This window comes from Haliotis rufescens, unplaced genomic scaffold, assembly GCF_023055435.1.
Source record: "Haliotis rufescens isolate VD_foot unplaced genomic scaffold, xgHalRufe1.0.p SCAF_2, whole genome shotgun sequence".
In the NCBI taxonomy this organism is placed as follows: domain Eukaryota; kingdom Metazoa; phylum Mollusca; class Gastropoda; order Lepetellida; family Haliotidae; genus Haliotis; species Haliotis rufescens.
In genome coordinates, this window is record NW_025963890.1 from 48,566,027 (window position 1) to 48,590,550 (window position 24,524).

Consider the following 24,524-nt stretch of genomic DNA (forward strand, 5'->3'; position numbering starts at 1 on the left):
CTATAAAAGTGTTAAATTCTGATATATGTATAATTTCCATAACAGCACTTTGTGTGTGGTGTGGTGTGGTGTGGTGTGGTGTGGTGTGGTGTGGTGTGGTGTGGTGCGACGCGGCGTTGTGGTGGTGTGTCATGTCATGTGTGCAGTTAGGTATGCTGTGTTTTTGCATCCACAGAGCTTGTCACTCATAAATTAATTTTGTATATTAATATTAATGTGAACCATGAAACCACTTTTTTTCTTGTTCAAGGACAGACATTAACCTTTGAGCTGCTGCATGAAATATTCAAATCATGGTAGTTACATGGAATCACATTTCACAAACCCCACTAAAAGTGCAGAAAAGTCATTTTAACTAGAATGTACTTTGACACTATAAAAATGTTGGTTGGTTTATTGTTTCACGCTGCACTCAGCAATATTCCAGCAATATGACAGCGGTAAATAATCCAGTCTGGACCAGATAATCCAGTGATTGATATCATGAGCATCGATCCACGCAATTGGGGATCGATGACCGTGCATCAACCAAGTCAGCGAGTCTGACCACCTGATCCCTTTAGTCACCTCTTCCGACAAGCATAGTCGCCTTTTACGGCAAGCATGGGTTACTTAAGACCTATTCCAAGTTGGTCAGGGGTCACTTAATATGGTGAATACGGTAGTGTAGTTTTTCTGAACATATATTGTTATTAAATCTGAAAGATTGGTTACTAGTGGTTGGTAAGAAACAGGGATATCGAGTGATTCAGGACACGGATGACTATTAAGTTAACCGTAAAATGACATTGCAATATATCGTCCGGGAAACAACACAATCTCCTGGCCTTTCTGAAAGTTCATGAAAACAAGGCTATAAATATTAGGTGATGAATAAACGTATAAATAACACAATATCCTTACAAATATATCTTTTTCAGGTTACCATAAAACAGAAAAGCCTTATTTTCACGGATGTTTAAATATCTGTAGAATACTGCATTTTTAGTGATAATGGACATGATTTAAAACCCCAACACCTTGTGTCCGAGGATTATTACTGGTTGTATAGAAACTACAGCATTAACACCAAGGAGGGCTATCTCACCTTGTCACCTGGAAACTAACTACGGGACCACGCTGACCCCTAGGGGAGCCTCTTCGCCCTTATACTGACCAACATCCAACTTTCTGAGTATCGCCTGCTACTTTGGGCTTCAGGCTCTGGATCAACTAGTTAGACTCCACAAAATTATGACAAATACCTGGTGTCATCACTATTTGATAGTAAATCATAAACACATGCTTATGATAAAATCAGAACTGTGTAATGGCCTCTTCTTTTGGGGGAGATTGGAAAGGGTTTTGTCACCTTCATTTATATGAATAATAAGTTGAAGGACAACATGGTGACTTGGTACTCTTTAAATAACAGGTGAGCTATGATCAGGTGAACACGGGAAACCTATTTGTACCTGCTTCGCCTTCAAGCACTGCACACATATTTAGGATTCCAAGCTAATTCCTACTGCAGGCAAATTGGGAAAAACCCATAATCTGTTCAAAGTTGGGTTTTTTGAAATGTTATCTTTTTTCGTAAATTCAGATATATCTAAACACTAGAATGAGAATATATACCATATATTGCTGTGTATAAGGCGAGTTTTTCATACCTAGAATGAGAGGGTTAAGAAGGGGGGGCGTCTTATACACGGAGTCAAAGATCTCACGTTTTTTTCCAGGCGTTTTACTTTCAGTTTCCACTGGTGTCAACCGGGGTTCGATAGCCAGCCCAGCATTTGACAATAAAACTTCGCATTTCATCCTAAATAACTGTTCCAATAACTATTTCCTTACATAAACATGATTTGTATCTGTTTTCCTTGAATAAAGTTGAATATTTTCTGCAAATAAAGTGCTGCTGCAAGTGAGTTTTCAGTAAATGAATCGATGGTTAGGAATTGGAGGAAAGCGAAGCTGTCACTGGAGGAGCTGCCAAAGACAAAGAAGGCCAGATGGGGATCAGAGACTTCATTCAAGCCACTGGAAGATATTCTTTTTCAGTGGATCGGTGACTTGCGGCAGTGAGCATGCATCGTCACACACGTGATGATACAACATATTTATCGTACAAGGAAAGACATGGATCTCCCAGAGTCATTCAAGGCATCGGGAAACTGGTGTTCGCGCTTCTTGAGGCGACTAAACCTCGCACTGAGGCAGAAAACCCACATTGCCCAGAAACTTCCTGCTGAAGTTGAAACTAAAGTGGAGTTTTTCCATCAGTTTGTGATCCATGAGTGGAAGAAAGTAGATTACGATTTAAGCCAGATCGGCAATATGGACGAAACTCCTGAACTTCGACATGCCTGGATCAAGGACCATTGACACCAAGGGAACTTCAACGGTGTCAGTTCGTACATGTTGAGCGGAAAAGCAACACTTTACCGTGGGGTTAACCTGCATGGCCGATGGCCCCGATGCTAATTTTCAACACAAAATGGCGACGTGTGCTGGAGTTACACACGCGACCAATCATCATAGAAAAAAACAACCCAACATAAACATATTCTTATTGCAAATGTAAGGTTTGTGTGTGCACTTGTGATGTGCTTCATTCCAGGTAGCTTTATACACAGAGTATAGGATTTTTGGTCGATTTTGAAGGCGTGTACAGGGGGGTCGTCTTATACATGGGATCGCTTTATACACAGCGATATACGGTATATGTCAACCTCTTTGTTAATAATAAAGAAGTTGACATCCATAAATATTCCATCTCTTATGTGTAGAGCTTCTAAATGGCATTCAAAGACTATTTAAACATTGTTTTCAAGCAACTGCTTCCTCTTTGGTGGTCCTGTTATCACTGACATGTCGCCAAGGCAGAGCCATAACATTCGTTATTGAAACAGGAACTGGCAAATTCATTATTCAAATTTGGGAATGTTTACTGATATTTTTCAGCAAACTTGGGACTGACTTTCTTTCTCTGAGAAGACGTAGACATCTAGATTAATCCGGGAAACAGATAGAGATGCTAAGCTGATTGACAACATCCTACTTAACATATTTATAAGATTCATATACCAACACTCATGCATATACTTGGAACTTAGCTGATGGAATGAAATTAATGTATATGAATAGTCTATCAAGTATAAGAATAAACCTCAAGCTAAGTATATGAATAAACGTTGAGTTTTAGAGTATACATTGAATATATTAATGTACTTTAAGAACATGTTTTATCATTCAGGTACATGAACAGTTGATATGATATAGTTACATCGACTTACAGTTGATATCTAGCAGCTTACTTGTCTACTTACAGTTGATATCTAGCAGCTTACTTGTCTACTTACAGTTGATATCCAACAGCTAACTTGTCTACTAACAGTTGATATTTAGCAGCTTACTTGTCCACTAACAGTTGATATCTAGCAGCTTACTTGTCTGCTAACAGTTGATATGACACTACAAATGTTATCTGCACTTCAAGATAATGTTATGCTCATTTTATGCATGTCCAGCATATGAAGTGGGTACATGATGAAAGTACAAAATACAAATATCTCGTATGGAATTCCACGCAATGTCAACTCCCAAGTGAGAGCAGGACTTGGGGACAAGGGTGTTGCAGCGTGTTACATCAGCAGCGTGTTACATCAGCAGCGATAACCAGGACACCTAAGTCAGTCAAGGACAGACTCCATGTGTAAATCAGCTGTCAATGACATCTTTTCTGAATAGAGGATTACACTTTTATCATACAATGCATAGAGTTATCGTTACGATTAACCAATACGATAAACTTGGTACCACTATCAGATAAACTTGGAACCACTATCCGATAAACTTGGTACCACAAGCCGATAAACTTGGTACCACCATCCGATAAACTTGGTACCACCATCCAAGCAATTTGGTACCACCATCCGATAAACTTGGTACCACCATCTGACAAACTTGGTACCACCATCCGATAAACTTGGTACCACCATCCGATAAACTTGGTACCACCATCCGATAAACTTGGCACCACCATCCGATAAACTTGGTACCACAATCCGATAAACTTGGTACCACCATCCGATAAACTTGGTACCACCATCCGATAAACTTGGTACCACCATCCGATAAACTTGGCACCACCATCTGATAAACTTGGTACCACCATCTGACAAACTTGGTACCACCATCCGATAAACTTGGTACCACCATCCGATAAACTTGGTACCACCATCCCATAAACTTGGTACCACCATCCGATAAACTTGGCACCACCATCCGATAAACATGGCACCACCATCCGATAAACTTGGTACCACTATCCGATAAACTTGGTACCACCATCCGATAAACTTGGTACCACCATCCTATAAACTTGGCACCACCATCCGATAAACTTGGCACCACCATCCGATAAACTTGGTACCACCATCCGATAAACTTGGTACCACCATCCAATAATCTTGGTATCACAATACACTAAACTTGGTATCACAATACGATAAACTTGGCACCACCATCCGATAAATTTGGCACCACCATCTGATAAACTTGGTATTACAATACAATAAACTTGGCACCACCATCCGATAAACTTGGTATCACAATACGATAAACTTGGTACCACCATCCGATAAATTTGGCACCACCATCCGATAAACTTGGTACCACCATCCGATAAACTTGGTACCACAATCCAATAAACTTGGTATCACAATACGATAAACTTGGTACCACAATCCAACAATCTTGGTATCACAATATAATAAACATGCAAATAAGGTCACCTTGCAGAAGCTCCATACATCGATGAGATGCCTATTGCTTAACATTGATAAAAGTTTAGATCAAGGCTTCTTAGCGAGTGTTAATATAAACAAACATTGTTGCAAATCATTCGGCACGTTCAAAACAATTGATTATTCACTCAGACATTGTATTCCTACTCAGTTTCTAAAGTTTAAAAAGTATGGCTCATATTCAATGATTTCAGGAATGACATTATGTGATAAAGAGATTTTTACTCTCATGTGTTTCCGTGTCGTAAATGTCATATATACATATATTAGGAATAAACAAAACTGATTATGCTCACCAAAGGCTTTAAAAATAGACTTTATATTCCTAATATATGGTACTTACAATATGAACACACACTTGGCTAATAATCTCTATTAATCACAGTAAACGCATATTATTAATGCCGATATCCAATCACAGTCAGCAGATAGAGACTCCCCCAGAATATCAAAAACATCACAATCCATGGCTGGTAGAACTCATTTAACATCTACAGTGACTGTAACACTTTTTATCTCCTGTCTCACCAGGAAAATAAGTGTGAGTGAGTGAGTCACGTTTAACATCACTTTGAACAGCATTCCAGTTATATGATAGATGTCAGCTTGATGTGGGAGGAAAGCCCGAAGTGATGCAGGTCTCAGACGTTGGCGAAACCCACAAGCACGGGTATGGTGCTGACAAACCGCGAAACATTATCGGGTGCACCAGGATTTGACCCCACAACCAAAGGTCTCTGGCGTGCTCAAGGACGCAACTCTACACGGCGAATTGCGTCACCTCAGACGACTGGGCCACCTGTGCCCCTCAGGGTAGTAAGACCTTGGTCACAGCCACACCCCATGTCTGACACAGGAATAACAGGGCCTCTGGAACTGCAGCCGACCCAGGAGCCCCCCACGTCAGCTATTAGAGGGATACTACACAACAATGTCATGTAATGTTCTGCTTGTATGGCTACAGGCCTCGTGACTGTCACAATGATTGTCATCTCTGTCATACCTCGTCACAAGACCTACCGGCAGTTATTTAGCCAGTGTGAAAAGCAGAAACATAATTTTTCAATTTGAGAATTCTAATTTGAAACACAGTTGCTGACATTACGGTTGGTGCTACTATCCATGTGTGAGACAGACCATGCACAGCCATGATTCCCCATGTGACAGCAGCAGCATGGCTGTAAATGGTAACATGTCGTAGTTCCGATGTTTTCAGTGTTGTGGTACAAGTGTTTGTTGTTGTTGTTCAATGCCTCACTCAGTAAATTCCAGGTATATGACGGCTGTCTGTAAATAATCGAGTCTAGACCAGACAATCCAGTGATTGACATCTTGAGCATCAATGCAATTGGGATACGATGACATGCATTGAGCCTGACCAGAGATCCCGTTAGTTCCTCTTACGACAAGCATAGTCGCCTTTTACGACAAGCATGGGTTGCTGAAGACCTATTCTCTACCCGTATCTTCACGGGCCCCATTGTTAATGTAATTTGATCATTACATGAGGTTAAGACACACTTTTTTAATTTTATGTTTCATGGATTTATTCTAGCTTTTCCACACAAGGTCGGCCAAAATAAAACTAAAAAATTAGGTATGTCAATCATTTATTTATTTCTATGAAAGTCATTCTGCCATGGAGTTAAAACTGTAGCTGGCTTTTTGAATCACTGATAGTAATGTAGGCATGGAATTTATATATAACATTTTCTATTGTTGAAGAGGGTCTACATTACTAGCGGGAAATGTTTGGCCTAAGAGACCCATCACTACTGACATTCTGTGGATACTGTCTATCTCGTCCCATGGTCCTGTGCAGGAAATACCTGATTCTATGTTAATTTGTCCACCATAGATAATAAATACATTTATTACTTGCCCGTGGAGAGATCACCCGTTTAATAAACATACAGATTAAATTCATACGTTTCAACTTTCGACGTGTTTGAAGTATTATTCTGTTAAACTCAATTGGATTATGCTGTGGATCGTGTAGGTATCAGCCAATTCATACTCAACAGTATAATTCTAAAAACGTTATGTATGGCAAGAAATAAATAAAATACTAAACTCGCTCCCATGTAAAACCAATTTTATGAAACTCGTGAATAGTTGTGGTATTACACAGGAGCTCGTTTAGTATTCTATATATTCATGAGGTATGACACAGATTACAACCACATGTATTTGAATCAGCATGACAAACACTCCCGTTTTAATCTCCACATTAATGATGCTATGACTTAAACTTGGTAAATGCTGCTAAACATAATAATGCAAATAATGCAAATAATAACACACAACCTGCCAACTACTCACTAGCACAAATAACATATAAAGAAAAGTTAACTGTTGCATTAAGTCTAATCTAACAGATGTTTTATTTAATTATTTTTCTAAAAAAAAGAAGAGCAAATACATATAAATTGAAATTATTAATATCTTATGTTGGAAGCTTTTGGATCTGGTTTGTTAATCAGTAAAATCTAACTCAGGAGGGTATCAGGAGATTGGACATGCATACTGTATGGGGATAGGAGTACATAAAGGTGTGTGTCAGCCGTAATTATCAAAAAAGTTCCCAAATGAGTGTCGTTATCTTTCCTGACCTTCCCAGTAATGTGGGTCACCATGTCACCCTCTATCTGTGTGCGACCTCCTGCCTCCTGGGGGGGTAAAGTAAACTGGGCCTCTGAACGCACTTGGGGGGGGGGGGGGGGGGGGGGGGGGGGGGGGGGGGGGGGGGGGGGGAGAAGGAGAGCATGAAGGGGAGAGATAGAAGGTCTGTGTTTGTTGCTGGCTTTGTAAGAAGGGAGGTGAGGTTTGGTCATGCCAATTTTACCCCCTCACTGCTACATTGTCACTGTAGTCACAGGCTTCACTTGCTAACAATTTCACAAGTTTGTTTGTTTGTTTAACGCCGCACTCAGCAATATTCCAGCTGTATTACTGCGGTCTGTAAATAATCGAGTCTGGACCAGACAATCCAGTGATGGACATCATGAGACATCATGGACATGCATACTGCATAGGGATAGGTGAGTGAGTGAGTTTGATTTTACGCTGCTTTTAGCAATATTCCAGCTATATCACGGCGGGGGACATCAGAAATGGGCTTCATACATTGTACCCATGTCGGGAATCGAACCCGGGCGTGACAAGCGAACACTTTAACCACAAGGCTACCTGACAGCCCCATATGGGGATAGGAGTACATAAAGGTGAGTGTCAGGCGTAAATATAAAAAAAGTTCCCAAATGAGTGTCGTTATCTTTCCTGACCTTCCCAGTAATGTAGGTCACCATGTCACCCTCTATCTGTGTGCGACCTCCTGGGAGGGTAAAGTAAACTGGGCCTCAGAATGCACTTTGGGGAGGAAGAGAAGAAGGAGAACATGGAGGAGAGAGATAGAAGGTCTGTGTTTGTTGCTGGCTTTGTAAGGGAGGTGAGGTTTGGTCATGCCAATTTTTGTTTAACGCTGCACAATATTCAAGCTTTATGATGGTGGTCTGTAAATAATCGAGTCTGGACCAGACAATCCATTGATTGACATCATGAGCATCGAACCACGCAATTGGGATACGATGACATGCATCAACCAAGTCAGCGAGCCCGACCACCCGATCCAATTAGTCGCCTCTTACGACAAGCATAGTCACCTATTATGGCAAGCATGGGTTACTGAAGACCTATTCTACCCCGGATCTTCACAGGTCCCCTGCACTATTACAGACACACCAGAGTACTGAAGGGCAGGAAAGGGGTGAGTGAGAAAAAAGGGGTGAGCGAGAAAAAAGGGGTGAGTGGGAAAAAAGGGGTGAGCGGGGAAAAAAGGGGTGAGCGGGAAAAGTGATCAAGACCTATAATTCACATTTCTATAATTTACATTACACACAACATTATATGAGACTGGATGTTGATGTCAATGGACGCAAATATACCATGATTAGAGTCACTTCTCACAGTCAAGCATAAAGACTTGTTATGAAGGCAAGATGAAGATGACTACAGATGTTCTTTGGTAATACAAGTTTTTCAAAATAATGAGTGTTTGTGGTCCTGGAGTTCTGCTCCTATTTGATCAGAATCAAGGGTCACCCATATTTTATAACCTCAACAAAAGGGTTATGAAAAAGATGCCTTGAAATTAATGCTAATTTCTAATAATGTATCCTGCACCTCACCTGCTTGACAGAAGCATGGTTCCATCGCTAGATGCGTCTCCTGTCTGGGTACATTTTCCCTCACGAGCAGGGTAAGTTTGTGTACAGAAACCTGTCAGAGCCCCATGTTATCCAAACAACACCCTTCAACACAAAAGTCAGTCACCAGATCCGAGATTAATTATCCAAGCCACTGGTCACAATCTCCTGAATATCCTCTGGTCAGCAGAAGTGACCACACAGCAGGATCACAGACGGGCCAACTGTACACTACAGGTAGCAGACGGCAATCAGAAAGCCAGCTAGCCGTTATCACAACTTAGATAACTGGCCTAATTTTGACTGGAAGTGTCCTTCATTGTATGACTCTTAGATCCGATAGAGTCCAATATTGCCAGAATGTAGTGTGTCTGTGCATCCTAATGGTCAGTTGGATGGACAACGGTCATATCCCTCAGCCAGCAGCAGTTTCTCTCCATATTGATTAGCAACAGCTGATTGTGGCAACCCAACCACAGATGTAAGCTGAGTTCTGATTGGCTGGTTCACTGATACATATGCATGTTGTAGCAAGGTTAGGGATGTTACTTCCTCTGTGGAGAATGTAGGGTGAGATGGTGTACACAAGATAAGATTGGACTTGCTTCTTGGCAGAAAGATAACCGCCATTTTATGCGAAAGATAAGAGCAGATATGAGTGGATAGTCGCAATGAAACTGTTTCAAAGAGTCCATTTTTTATTGACTAGAAAAAGGCCACTTGCATGTATGTGTTACGCTGTATAAACAGTATTAAAGTATCACAAAAAAACTGCATATGTTATGCATGAATTTATCCTTGATAGAAAACATATCAAAGTATAGTGAATTCACTTAACCTGACAACCTATTTAATGAAATATTTACTTCCAATATTCATTCATGATTTACTTAATAAATCGCTAAGATATATATTATTACTCCTCAAAAATAATATATAAACATGTGCATGTTTTGGGAGGTGATACAAATTTTAAAAACCAAAAACCAAACCAAACCACAATAAAAATTCTCATTGTTTATTAGAACAACATCAGGATTGCTTTTGAATATCTTTTAATTCAAACTAACTTTCATTCACTTAAATTTTTTTAAAAACTGATGCAAAGAATTAACCATTTCAATTCCATAATTATTGCAAGACAGATTTCTTTTTTTTGCTCAACTCTTAGGATCCAATGTTATATTAAATCTGAACCAGACAATCCAGTGATTGACATCATGAGCATCGATCTAAATAATACATTGACATGCATCAACCAATTCAGCAAGGCTGACCACCCGATCCTGTTAGTGGCCTCTTACAACGAGCTGAATACCAATTCTAACTCAGATCTTCACAGACATAAAACATGGCATAAGCAAAATTAGATATTTACAAAGCCTTAACCATTCTTATCATGATGTTGTTCGGATTTGCGGAATCGGCAGCCAGAGCCTCAATCAATAATAATAATTAACAATGTTACAATTATTTATGTGTTCCCGATCACTCCTTCTTTGATGGATGAGACGAATAAAAATACGCAGCTAAAGAAATCATTAAAAAAATAACTTCTTTTCTTATAATATATGAAACCATTTTTTAAGAGCATTAAGCCTTCTGACTAGAACAAAATGCCCTAAACATACTGCTCTTTAAACAATATTAGCATTGACTGTTTCTCAACTTAACACGCTGACCTTAAATATATGCTGAATATGCTAAAAAAACATATTGAGGTGCATACATTTGTTTTTTTTTAGATTTATGTAGGGTTATCAACAGGAGGTATTTGCTTCTACTTGTAAAAACAGAAGCAGCGACGTCACCTTCATTTCCTAAATGTAACCTATTGCTACTTACTTCCAGCCCCAAAACATTGCATCCTGACAGTGGCCCTCATCAAGACAACTTCTAAAGATGCAGCAACTACCCAGTCTCAGGACTGTACAAGTGAAGACACAACAGTAGCTGGCAAGGAATGATACAACCTAGACTTGCACAAGTCTCTAAGGCAATACTTATTAGTTTAGACTCGCACAAGTCTCTAAGGCAATACTTATTAGTTTAAATCATAAGTTCTAGATTATGTGAACATAAGAACAAGTTGTCCCTGTAAGAGACTGGAGTCCTCACTGTCCACCTATCTAGACTTGCCTATTAGGAGGACAGAATTACTACACATCCATGGACTTTTCTTACAGTACAGCCTTGGAGCAAGGCTAGATACAACCATGTCTCACGATAACCTCAAAGATGACTTTGACCAACATCAGATGTGATAGAAACAATGTCAGAGAAACAAACAATGATATAATCATGTTTTACAAAAGCCTGAATGCTGACCTTGACCTTTGACTTATCCTGACAAAAATCTTTTCAAAATGGTGAGAGATGCTTTGATGGGAATACTTTTGAAAAGTGTAACCACAAACATTTATGCATGTTTTTGCTACCTTGTGACCTTGACCTCTGATGACAAATGTGCCAAAGAAATCCCCAGGGCCATTTGGAAGAAGTCCATGGAAGAATAATCTTTGTGTAGTACCAGTAGTCAAAAGAAAAATCATTGATGGCAGAGGTTAAATTCCAACAAAAACTTAAAGCTGTCCCGTTTCACTGGCTGATAATCATATCTGTATGAGTGAGTGAGTGAGTTTGGGTTTAACGCCGCTTTAAACAGTATTCCAGTTATATCGCGGCATGTCAGCTTAATGTGGGAGGAAATCCCGAAGTGATGCAGGTCTCAGACATTTACCACTTCGGTGAAACCCACGAGCACGGGTATGGTGCTGTGAAACCTAGAAACATAATAGGGGCGAACCGGGTTTCAAACCCACAATCATAGGTTTCTGGCGTGCCCAAGGGACGCAACTCTGCACAGCGTATCGCGGCACCTTAGACTACTGGGCCACCCGTGCCCCCCATATCTGTATGAGGTAAACTATACCTGTTTTACTTCAACAAGGTGTCTGCATTATGTCCATAAAGGTATCTGTATCATTCTTACAATGCTCTACATGTGAGGGGCGGTCGGGTAGCCTAGTGGTTAAAGCGTACGCTCGTCACGCCGAAGACCCGGGTTCGATTCCCGACATTGGTACAATGTGTGAAGCCCATTTCTGGTGTCCCCCGCTGTGATAATGCTGGAATATTGCTAAAAGCGGCGTAAAACCATACTCACTCACTCACTCTACATGTGAAACCATTTTACACTTATGCTATGGAGTTTCATAAATTAGCTACCTTGAAAGATATAGACAATCAAGTAAGAAAATATCCTTGCAATAGATGCATGACACATGCATACAACACCCTAGGGAAAGTCCTGAAACCATGGTTACGTGGATGTGCTCCACCTTGTGCCACCATTACTTTTCTTCACAGACACTTCAGTACAACATTAAACCTTTACACACATATATCCAATTGGGTGGAGACTTTTTAAAAAATCTTATCATGAGAGCAATGTAGACAATGATGGACTGGCCCCAGCTGAGTGCAGGGTGAACTCTTGCATGTTAGAGGCAAATAAATCATGTCCTCCTGACTTGGAACAATGGCTACCAACTAGCAGCATATGGTATTCATGTGAATATGTAACACATTCAGACACTGCGTGTATAATCATCGTCTAAGTTGGAGAAGAGTAGGTTATTAATAATGAGACCAATGATCGTTGGATCATTTCGTCAACTAGGAGTCCATTTATAGCCTTATAGTGAAATCCTTTCTTGCTGTGTAAACTAATTTTCATAAGAAACAAAAAGTACAGACTTGGTTGTCTTCGTGTTTTCTTTGTTCAGCCGATATACTGATTTATTCATGAAAATCCAGACAAGTAACAAAAGTAAACTGTTTTCATTGATGATCTTTGACAAAACTGGTTCAGTCTTCTACACAAGACAATGATGAAGATCGAACTCCAGAAATGGTCTTTAAAAAAGGAACAAATAGACAACGATATCCAGAGATGAAATGATCCGTAGTTGGAGGCCGTGTCTTGATGTCATCCAAGGACGAGGAAGACGGAGTTGGTACAGAAGGGGACTGTAGCTCAGGACGACGGTACGATCTGCGTCATGAAGCACCAGCAGACATTATCTGTCCCCTACCACGCGAGCTGCCCTGCCAATGACGTTAAGGTATTGATTGTCACAAAGCACTTCACATATCGACAAGTGCCGATCAGCTGATTGCAATTATCTTTGACGCAAAGCGAAACCTTTCTTTAGCAGGACTTAATGCAAGGTTTTCTGTGAGGGACCATGTTTTGTTTCACCTCACAAACATCCATGATGTTGAGAAGCTATCACGTTGCCGCTGACGTAGGGAAATACTGGGTGTTTGCACAATTAAAACTTGATTCATCTTAGTGCGGACATTCACCTCATGTGCAAACATCCATGAATAGTATCCTTGGTCTGTCAATGTCACCTGATGCCATACTTCCTGTTGTCATTCCTAGTTTAGAGGAACCTTTTCTATCTCAAGAAACTTCAAACGGATTGGAGAGGCTTTCTATCTGTTAGCTTCATGTATTGGAACATATAGACGGGAATGAATGAGGGTACAATGAAACATAGGGAAGTAAGCTTTACTGCCAACACTAGGTCAATATTAGGACAATGCTAGGAAATCGTTAGGACAGTAATGTCCTATATCAATGGGTACAAGGACATCAATGGGACAACACCAGGGAATCATTAGAACAGCAATGTTCTTTATCCAAGAGGCACTAGGACATTTTTAGGATAGCAATGTCCTATATCAATGGGTACAAGGACATCAATGGGACAACACCAGGGAATCATTAGAACAGCAATGTTCTATATCCATAAGGCACTTGGACATTTTTAGGATAGCAATGTCCTATATCAATGGGTACAAGGACATCAATGGGACAACACCAGGGAATCATTAGAACAGCAATGTCCTATATCCAAGAGGCACTAAGACATTTTTAGGATACCAATGTCCTATATCAATGGGTACAAGTGAGTGAGTGAGTTGGGTTTAACGCCGCTTTTAACAGTATTCCAGTTATATCGCGGCATGTCAGCTTAATGTGGGAGGAAAGCCCAAAGTGATGCAGGTCTCGGACGTTTACCCCTTCGTTGAAACCCACGAGCACGGGTATGGTGCTAACAAACCTAGAAACATAATCGGGGCAAACCGGGATTCGAACCCACAATCATAGGTTTCCGGCGTGCCCAAGGGACGCAACTCTGCACAGCGAATCGCGGCGCCTTAGACGACTGGGCCACCCATGCCCCCCAATGGGTACAAGGACATCAATGGGACAACACCAGGGAATCATTAGAACAGCAACCATGATGCACTAGGACATTTTTAGGATAGCAATGCCCTATATCAATGGGTACAAGGACATCAATGGGACAACACCAGGGAATCACCAGGGAATCACACCAGGGAATCATTAGAACAGCAATGTCCTATTTCTATAAGGCACTAGGACGTTTTTAGGATAGCAATGTCCTATATCAATGGGTACAAGGACATCAATGGGACAACACCAGGGAATCACCAGGGAATCACACCAGGGAATCATTAGAACAGCAATGTTCTATATTCATGAGGCACTAGGACATTTTTAGGATAGCAATGTCCTATATCCATGAGGCACTAGGACAAGTCAAGGGAAACGAGAGCAGGTCAACCTGGGTGAGACATGATGTGGAGGCCTCTCGGCTGCTAATTTGAAAATGATAGATGTAACACACTACAATCCAGACTCCATGCCTGCCAATAGAAATGGATGACAATACTTTGGCGGCATTTGGATGGAAGACTTACACTATCACATGACAAACCCCACCCTGCCTTCACGCAACCTGTCCATGCCGATGCCCCACAGCGGAGTCCAGTGAATGAACCAGGGGACCACTGGTGCAGCCCGGCACACGACCAGTTAGCCATGTCTGCAAGTCATCCATCCACAGACGGCACAAATCAGATGTCACATCTCATTTAAAGAGTCTCCTGTGAAAATTTATAGCTTTACGGATCGTACATTTTTATCTTTTTCTTTTATCAACATATAATCGTCTTGTAGTTTACTCATTTCATGAAAATCATATTTAAAAGTCATTCTTTTAAAATAAACTTTAAAAATATAGATAAAGGAATAAGAAATTACAAATTCACTGGCAAAATAACCAGATTTGCTTCAGGCCATATCCATATTTATAGAGATTTATATATATGTGTATACATATTTATACACATAAAAGCCTAATCGCTGACAATCAATAATCAGAAATATGAAAACAATCATCAGTTTCAAAATGCTATTAGATAATATACCTATGTATATGACAGTTACGTTTGGATGAAAGTAATTATGATGAGAATTTGAATTCAAGTGTCTTAAAATGAAAAAAACTCTTACCAATTATGAGAACTACACTCCCCATTTTGAAAGCATCTGAGACACAACAGCTCCAGAGAGTATTTTTAACATGTCTGCCTCAGCAAGCTATTTATAGACCCACGTCTGCACACGCAGCATCTTACTGCTCATGCATGTGCACGTGGGTGTGCGTTGTCCATGAGTCAGACAACATGCATGAGTGTACATTTGGACTTTTTATCAAATTGTCGGCGACTTTTTCAATTCTGATCAATTAAAATCTTAAACAGTGTGAGATTCTAGTTCTGTCTTAAACTCTGGATTTAGGATTCACATAACTAGATGCTCACAGAGTATTCCTTTTTTCAAAATCAATAAAAAAGATTTCTAATTATATTCTAGTTCTATTACATGTTTAAACCTTCATTTTTGGCCTGCTGACATTGAGTGTGTTGAAGCATGAGGCAGTATGTCTATGAGTTACAATAAATGGAGAGATATTTAAACAACTTCACAAAAGATCCTCATTAAATCTTATTTTACTAAGTCAACTACTGGGATAGTGACATTTGATTGATGGGGTCTTCAGACAATTGTCACAGAAGAACCTCAACAGAGGATCCATTGTCCGTCTTTCCAGTAAAGAATAATTATACATATTTCAGCTCTGATACAAATAAATGCTGAACACTGTGTCTTAATCTGTGGATGAATCATGGTAAAGGTATTTTTTACAGCTACCCATTTCATAAATTATGAATCATATGTAATGAGTGATGGTCACATACTGGAAGATATTTGTTCCTCTCTCCACGGTCAGCCAAAAATGTGCATAAACTACACCCTACCCCTTAGCCAAACTACTACCCCTTGGTATACGTCAGTACCACCTACCCAATAATCTCCCTTTCCTGCCACCACTACCACAACCATCTACCCAATAATCTCCCTACCCTGCCACCACTACCATCTAATGAATAATCTCCCTACCCTGCCACCAACTACCACCACCACTACCATCTACCCAATATTCTCCCTATCCTGCCACCACTACCATCTACCCAATAATCTCCCTACCCTGCCACCACTACCATCTACCCAATAATCTCCCTACCCTGCCACCACTACCATCTACCCAGTAATCTCCCTTCCCTGCCACCACTACCACCTACCCAGTAATCTCTTCCCTGCCACCACTACCACCTACCCAATAATCTCCCTTTCCTGCCACCACTACCATCTACCCAATAATCTCCCTTCCCTGCCACCACTACCACCTACCCAATAATCTCCCTTTCCTGCCACCACTACCATCTACCCAGTAATCTCCCTTCCCTGCCACCACTACCACCTACCCAATAATCTCCCTTCCCTGCCACCACTACCACCTACCCAATAATCTCCCTTTCCTGCCACCACTACCATCTACCCAATATTCTCCCTATCCTGCCACCACTACCATCTACCCAATAATCTCCCTACCCTGCCACCACTACCATCTACCCAATAATCTCCCTACCCTGCCACCACTACCATCTACCCAGTAATCTCCCTTCCCTGCCACCACTACCATCTACCCAGTAATCTCCCTTCCATGCCACCACTACCACCTACCCAATAATCTCCCTTCCCTGCCACCACTACCACCTACCCAATAATCTCCCTTTCCTGCCACCACTACCATCTACCCAATATTCTCCCTATCCTGCCACCACTACCATCTACCCAATAATCTCCCTACCCTGCCACCACTACCATCTACCAAATAATCTCCCTACCCTGCCACCACTACCATCTACCCAGTAATCTCCCTTCCCTGCCACCACTACCACCTACCCAGTAATCTCTTCCCTGCCACCACTACCACCTACCCAATAATCTCCCTTTCCTGCCACCACTACCATCTACCCAATAATCTCCCTACCCTGCCACCACTACCACCTACCCAATAATCTCCCTTCCCTGCCACCAACTACCACCACCACTACCATCTACCTAATAATCTCCCTTCCCTGCCACCAACTACCACCACCTACCCAATAATCTCCCTTCCCTGCCACCAACTACCACCACCACTACCATCTACCCAATAATCTCCCTTCCCTGCCACCAACTACCAACACCACTACCAGCTACCCAATAATCTCCCTACCCTGCCACCACTACCATCTACCCAATAATCTCCCTTCCCTGCCACCAACTACCCCCACCACTACCACCTACCCAATAATCTCCCTTCCCTGCCACCACCACTACCACCTACCCAATAATCTCCCTACCCTGCCACCACTACCACCTACCCAATAATCTCCCTTCCCTGCCACCAACTACCACCACCACTACCAGCTACCCAATAATCTCCCTACCCTGCCACCACTACCACCTACCCAATAATCTCCCTTCCCTGCCACCAACTACCACCACCACTACCAGCTACCCAATAATCTCCCTTCCCTGCCACCAACTACCACCACCACTACCAGCTACCCAATAATCTCCCTACCCTGCAACCACTACCACCTACCCAATAATCTCCCTTCCCTGCAACTACCACTACCACCTACCCAATAATCTCCCTACCCTGCCACCACTACCAACTACCCAATAATCTCCCTTCCCTGCCACCACTACCAGCTACCCAATAATCTCCCTTCCCTGCCACCACTACCAGCTACCCAATAATCTCCCTACCCTGCCACCACTACCATCTACCCTATAATCTCCCTACCCTGCCACCACCACTACCATCTACCCAATAATCTCCCTTCCCTGCCACCAACTACCACCACCACTACCAGCTACCCAATAATCTCCCTTCCCTGCAACCACCACTACCAGCTACCCAATAATCTCCCTACCCTGCCACCACTACCAACTACCCAATAATCTCCCTTCCCTGCCACCACTACCAGCTACCCAATAATCTCCCTACCCTGCCACCACTACCATCTACCCTATAATCTCCCTACCCTGCCACCACTACCACCACCACTACCATCTACCCAATAATCTCCCTTCCCTGCCACCAACTACCACCACCACTACCAGCTACCCAATAATCTCCCTTCCCTGCAACCACCACTACCAGCTACCCAATAATCTCCCTACCCTGCCACCACCACTACCATCTACCCAATAATCTCCCTACCCTGCCACCACCACTACCATCTACCCAATAATCTCCCTACCCTGCTGCTACTACCACTACTACCACCTACGCTATAATCTCCTTACCCCCACCCACCTCTAACACCACGGCTCTCCTTCACTGAGTGACCTTTGAGAGTACATCTCATCCTGACCTTCTCCCACAAATAGGTTGCTGACAATCTGTACTCAGTGAGGTGTGAATTCCTCCACCCTGCCTCTGTACATAATGGGGAAGATACACCTGATAACATCAGATCTTAGTATTTTCCTGTTCATTGAACCAGCACATTGAGCAGGACAGTACACTCTAACAAGTTGATGTCAAATGGTTTCGAGTAGAGTAAATCTCTCCATCTATCCCTCTCTGAATGGACATATTTACCAGTGGTAAGGCGGTCCTTGCTGTCCATAAAAACAGTGTCGGCTGAAAAGGTTCATCCACATGGATGCACACAAAAGATAACAGGGACCTTATCTCCACATCTTTCTTCTGTGTCAGATGCTGCCTTTCTGATTCATCTCTTTCCACATGAGGCCTTTCAGTGAATTATGTCCCAATTCAAATGATTAACTCAAGACACTTGCAGAGTAAGAGTGGAAGTAGTCAAAATGTTTAATGCATCAAAACCAAGTATGTAGCTGAGTGAGTGTTGCTATGTGCCACTCTCAGTTAGAATCGGTCTTCAGCAACCCATGCTCATAAGCAGCGACCATGCCTGTCATGAGAAGTGACTAACGGGATCGGGAGGTCAGGCTCGCTGACTTGGTCGAGGCATGTCATTGCATCCCAATTGCGTGATTCAATGCTCATGATATCAATCACTGGATTGTCTGGTCCACACTTGATTATTTACAGAGCAGTTGGAATATTGCTGAGTGTGGGGTTAAACAAACAAACAAACAAACAAACAAATATAACAAACGAAACAGAAATACTGCATCCCGAAAATGGCAGCTCAACTCAAGGCCAAGCAAAGGTACGTTGATAGTGTGAACAATATTGTCTGTACATGATGTCATGACTTAGTCAGCTCTTACACAAAGCATAGGATACCAAGGCCCTATTCCCCATGGGACCCCCACAGGAAAAAACCCACATATTTTTACTTGATAAAATCAAGTCAGCAAAACATAAGACCGCTAAGAACGACACTTTTTCGAACTATCAACAACAAACATTAAAGGTGGTCCATCTATGGCAAACAGTCAGTCCAAGCCAAGTTTGATTCAGCCTGTTCAAACATGGCTTTGTTTGTGTGCTAACTCAATCAATCAATCAATCAATCAATCCATCAATCATATATCAATCAATCATATCAATCAGTCCACAATCCAGCAGCAAGTGATTGCTTCAATCACAGAGACACAATGTATCCATTTCATACACTAAAGGAATTATGTCCAGACTCATAATGAGCCGGGAAAACAGGCTGGGGAGAATCGGTACCTTATAGCTTGATCAGCGGAATAGGAACATTGACAAAATTTGTTTGTTTATTTGCTATTTAACGCTGCACTTGGCAATATTCCAGCTATATTCTAGGTGTATGATTGAGTATGTTTGTTTGTTTGTTTATTTGTTGTTTAACGCTGCACTCAGCAATATTCCAGCTATATGACAGCTGGACCAGACAATCCAGTGATTGACATCATGACCATCGATCAACGCTATTGGGATACAATGACATGCATCAACAAAGTCAGTGAGTCTGACCATCCCATCCCGTAAGTCAGTCGCCTCTTACGACAAGTCAAGGCCCTCACAGTTGAGGTATTGCAGTTAATGAAGGAGCCAAGGCCCTCACAGTTGAGGTATTGCAGTTAATGAAGGAGCCAAGGCACTCACAGTTGAGGTATTGAAGTTAATGAAGGAGTCAAGGCCCTCAAAGTTGAGGTATTGCAGTTAATGAAGGAGTCAAGGCCCTCACAGTTGAGGTATTGCAGTTAAAGAAGGAGCCAAGGCCCTCACAGTTGAGGTATTGCAGTTAATGAAGGAGCCAAGGCCCTCAAAGTTGAGGTATTGAAGTTAATAAAGAAACCAAGGCCCTCAAAGTTGAGGTATTGCAGTTAATGAAGGAGCCAAGGCCCTCACAGTTGAGGTATTGCAGTTAATGAAGGAGCCAAGGCCCTCACAGTTGAGGTATTGCAGTTAATGAAGGAGCTTGCCTCTAAGTCTGGATGTTGGTGACTATAAAGGAAACTTTTCCTTTTTGAGCAGAGATTGTGGAACCAGCAAAGACATTGTGGAACCTTGATTTGAGATTTTGCAGAAAGTAATGGTACTGTCCTTTGATGTCACCTGTGAACTTTTGATTTGAGATATTGCCATCAGCAGAGAAAACCTTGGCTCCTCAAAGATGACACTGATGTGGCTGGTAATTTTAAGAAAAAACATCCATTTCCTCATCAATTATCATGAATAAACAACAAGAACAAAAAAAACCTAATTAATAATGTTCAGGTGGAACCCTCTTTTCATTACACATCACAGTAATTTGACATATTCCATGCTCTCTTTATTTTCATCTGTTGATTCACTGTGACAAAGATTCTTTGATCTATTCAAAGTCTTCACAGGACAACATGGGAGGGAGTAGAATGCTTCTGTTGACAGCGTTTCCAACTTAGACACTTCTGTGCATCATCTGTCATGAAAAGCCATTGTACCTGTGTCCATCAAGAACTGGACAATGAAGCACAAGGCTGTTGCCTGCACCTTTACAATTCACAGGGATTATTGATTTCCTGGTTACTGGACACCAGTATCACTGATACCGCTGCTGCCTCACAAACCCACTCCCACTTGGCTCAAGGCGGGCATGCACTTTTCTTGAATCTATTCATCTGACCCGGCATAGGCCCATTCATCTGATAAGGCTCTAATGGGCTGGACTGACCACTCCATCAATTCATCATGGCCCATGGCTGATAGATCCGGCAAGAAGGGTCAAAGGGAGGTTACTAGGGCAATAGATACAGGTCGCATACCACTATGAAGACAAGGGCTCTACATGCATGGGGCAGTTGGCAGCTGGATCCAATATCTGCGAGACTACCCATACCAGAGGCGAGGAACAAGTCCCGTGAACTTTTGAACCCATAACACAATCTACTCTGTATACACTCCGGAATGTCGAGGACCTCTTGGACCCCTTCACAGCCGGTACATGCTCCATGTTGATTGGTTGGAACAGGTAATACTGACAGTAGATTGAGTACTTCAGCCAAAGGGTAATGACAGCAACAGGAACTTCAACAGAACACCTTTTATTAGCCTTGCTCCAAGGCTGTACTGAAAGAAAAGTCTATGGATGTGTAGTAATTCCATCTTCCTAATAGGAAGGTCTGGACATGTGGACAGTCTAAGGACTCCGGTCTCTTATACGTGTTTTTTTAATTTACATCATCTAGAACTACTGATTAAACTAATAATTAATGCCGTAGAGACTTGTGCAAGTCTAACCCTTCATACAGATGTCTCTGCTTCCATCATCCCCATCACATACGAAAACGAACAATTTTATGGATAACAACTTCTGGTTTACTGCATACAGGGATGTTTCAATGTAGATTCTTGCACCGTTATCAAGCTGGAGTGAAAACAACCAAATCTAGGAAGTCACTTGATTGTTGTCACTCCAGCTTGTTGATGATCGATGTGAGAATCGACATTGAAACGTCCCTGTATGCCATAACCAGAAGTTGTTATCTATAAAATTGTACATTTTCTTACTTCCTCACCAACTTCTTGAATGTCAATCAAACAGTTATCTCCATCACAAACCACGGAGAGGCAATATCTGCAATATGGAGTGAGTGGGGTGTTTAAGCCTCTTTGAACAATATTTCAGTTGTATTTCAGCTCCATGTGAGTGGCAAGCCCAAAGTGATGCAGGTCTTACATGTGATTCATGCTGGTGAAAGATAAGCACAGATAAGGTGCTGATAAACTGGTAAATCTGAGATCAGATCTCGGGATCATAAAATCCTGGTACACCTAAGGGATGCAACTCTGCACAGTGACTGATTGCTTCTTGGAAGACCACCAGTGTCCATGAACCAGTTGTAAGAGCTTATTAAACTGTGGATTAGGTGGCAATCATTGCTTCTACATTGGAAACATATGGGCTTACGCCCACCAGTAGCCTGTTTGTCATCATTCAGACTGCTGATCACGAGCTGTTTCACACCACAATCAAAACTGTCTGCAGGGTGGCTGGCCGCAGTGAAAATCCAACGAGCAAATACAAAATTCTCACTGTGGATTTTTTCTCACAGTTTGATAAATTGGATAATTTTTCTTTTCTATTCTTAAATGCATTCCAAAATAACTGACGGCTAACTTGGGTATCCGGGTCGGGTGGGTACTGTGTTGGACCCAGGTACCCACAGGTCTACCCGGACCCCGGGTAGGGTGGGGTAATAGCGGGGTGGGTACCCAGGTAGTAAATTTGGACTCGTCCCAACCCTATATTCCAAATATACCTAGTATTTTGATGAAAGGGTTGAACTCCATCACTCATGTGCATCTACATGTAATTAATTTACGCTGTAATCATTCAAGAAGGAAAGAGGGGTTCATTCTCACTACATCAAAAATTTGTCGTCACAGGACAAAGATGAAATAATTAAAACTGTTTCAAGTAAGAAATGACACAAAGCCTCCATGAGATAGCACACACATTCGACAACATCAAAGGAACCTAATCCTCAATTTGGCCACAAGGGAAGTTCAAGGTCACTGAGGTCATGCTATCCACACTTTTACTGCTGCGTGTGCCACTTGAATATTGGATTGACACGGTCAACTGGACAGTTAGTTATTGACCGGCAATAACTCCAATCATAGGCACAAGCATGATCAATACTTCAGAATGACCATTATTACAGCGGTCATGGCTGCTACTTAATGCCCTTATCTAAATCAACTTGGAAGCATCACATGAACTTTCAACAACCAGTTCACTTGACTGTGTACTCTTAAGGCAGTATTGGAGCAGGTCTCTTGAATCTTGGACAAGAGAGGCTTTAATGCAGCATTGAATTTACAAATCTTTGGAATTCAAAATTTATCAGTTAAGATGAACAAACGATGAATGATGTTTTCACATTTAAGGATCTCAAAATCAACATCATCTACACACCATGTCTTCAACCTGATAGTTCTACATGTTTACCACTACGGTGAAACCTACGAACATGATGCTGTTGTAGACAATGTTTAGATATGAATATATTTATCTTTACGACAACTATTGTGACTTACCAATACAATATCTTCACTAAGTAAACGCTGCCAGCAACCTGACGATATTTATAAATCTTTACGTACCTTGAATGAAAATAATATGTAATATCTCAATACATAATGTACTTTATGCATATCTACCTTTCATGTCTTGATTATATCTATTCCCATATTTAGATAGTTTCTACCCAGCCACATGAGGATGTTTTGTACAATAATATTCTTGATTCTTGACGCCCGTGAAGATCCGGGGTAGAATAGGTCTTTAGCAACCCATGCTTGCCATAAACAGGCGACTAACGGGATCGGGTGATCAGGCTTGCTGACTTGGTTGATGCATGTCATCGATCCCATTTGCGTGGATCGATGCTCATGATATTAATCACTTGATTGTCTGGTCCAGACTCGATTATTTACAGACTGCCGTCATATAGCTGGAATATTGCTGAGTGCGGTGTTAAAAGAAACAAACCAAAAAAAACTCCCAAAACTTGATTCTTGATCCAGATCCTATTCAGGAGAAATACTGGCACCGATCCTGGCACATTATCATGGTGCTACTCTGCACCATAAATGGCAGCATCTCAGACCAACGATGCCTTAGCTTTAAAGGATGATCTCAGAAGACTGACACTCAGAAATGGAAAACATGAGAACAAAGAAGTACAGTGCAGATGTCATGAGAGCAACTGTCATGTCATCCATATGAACTTGACACATAGTGTCACAGAAGCAATGTCGTTAATTATTTCCCAGGTGCATCTGCACAGGTAATG

At 41.6% G+C, this 24,524-nt stretch overlaps 1 protein-coding gene across 8 annotated transcripts in view; it reads right to left on the reverse strand.

Moving 5' to 3' along the window:
• The window catches only part of LOC124146269 (phosphatidylinositol 3-kinase regulatory subunit alpha-like), a 219,178-nt gene that overhangs the window by 47,623 nt on the left and 147,031 nt on the right, over positions 1–24,524 (reverse strand). Inside the window, exon 1 of one of the 8 annotated variants that reach the window (XM_046516484.2) lies at positions 15,390–15,429. The exons of 6 other annotated variants lie outside the window; for them this stretch is intronic. In XM_046516484.2, coding sequence (XP_046372440.1) covers positions 15,390–15,414 — 25 coding nt within the window. In that variant the 5' untranslated portion in view covers positions 15,415–15,429. Of the gene's footprint in view, positions 1–8,977; positions 9,376–15,389; positions 15,430–24,524 lie in introns of those variants that run through there. One more of the 8 variants, XM_046516483.2, reaches the window with a different exon arrangement.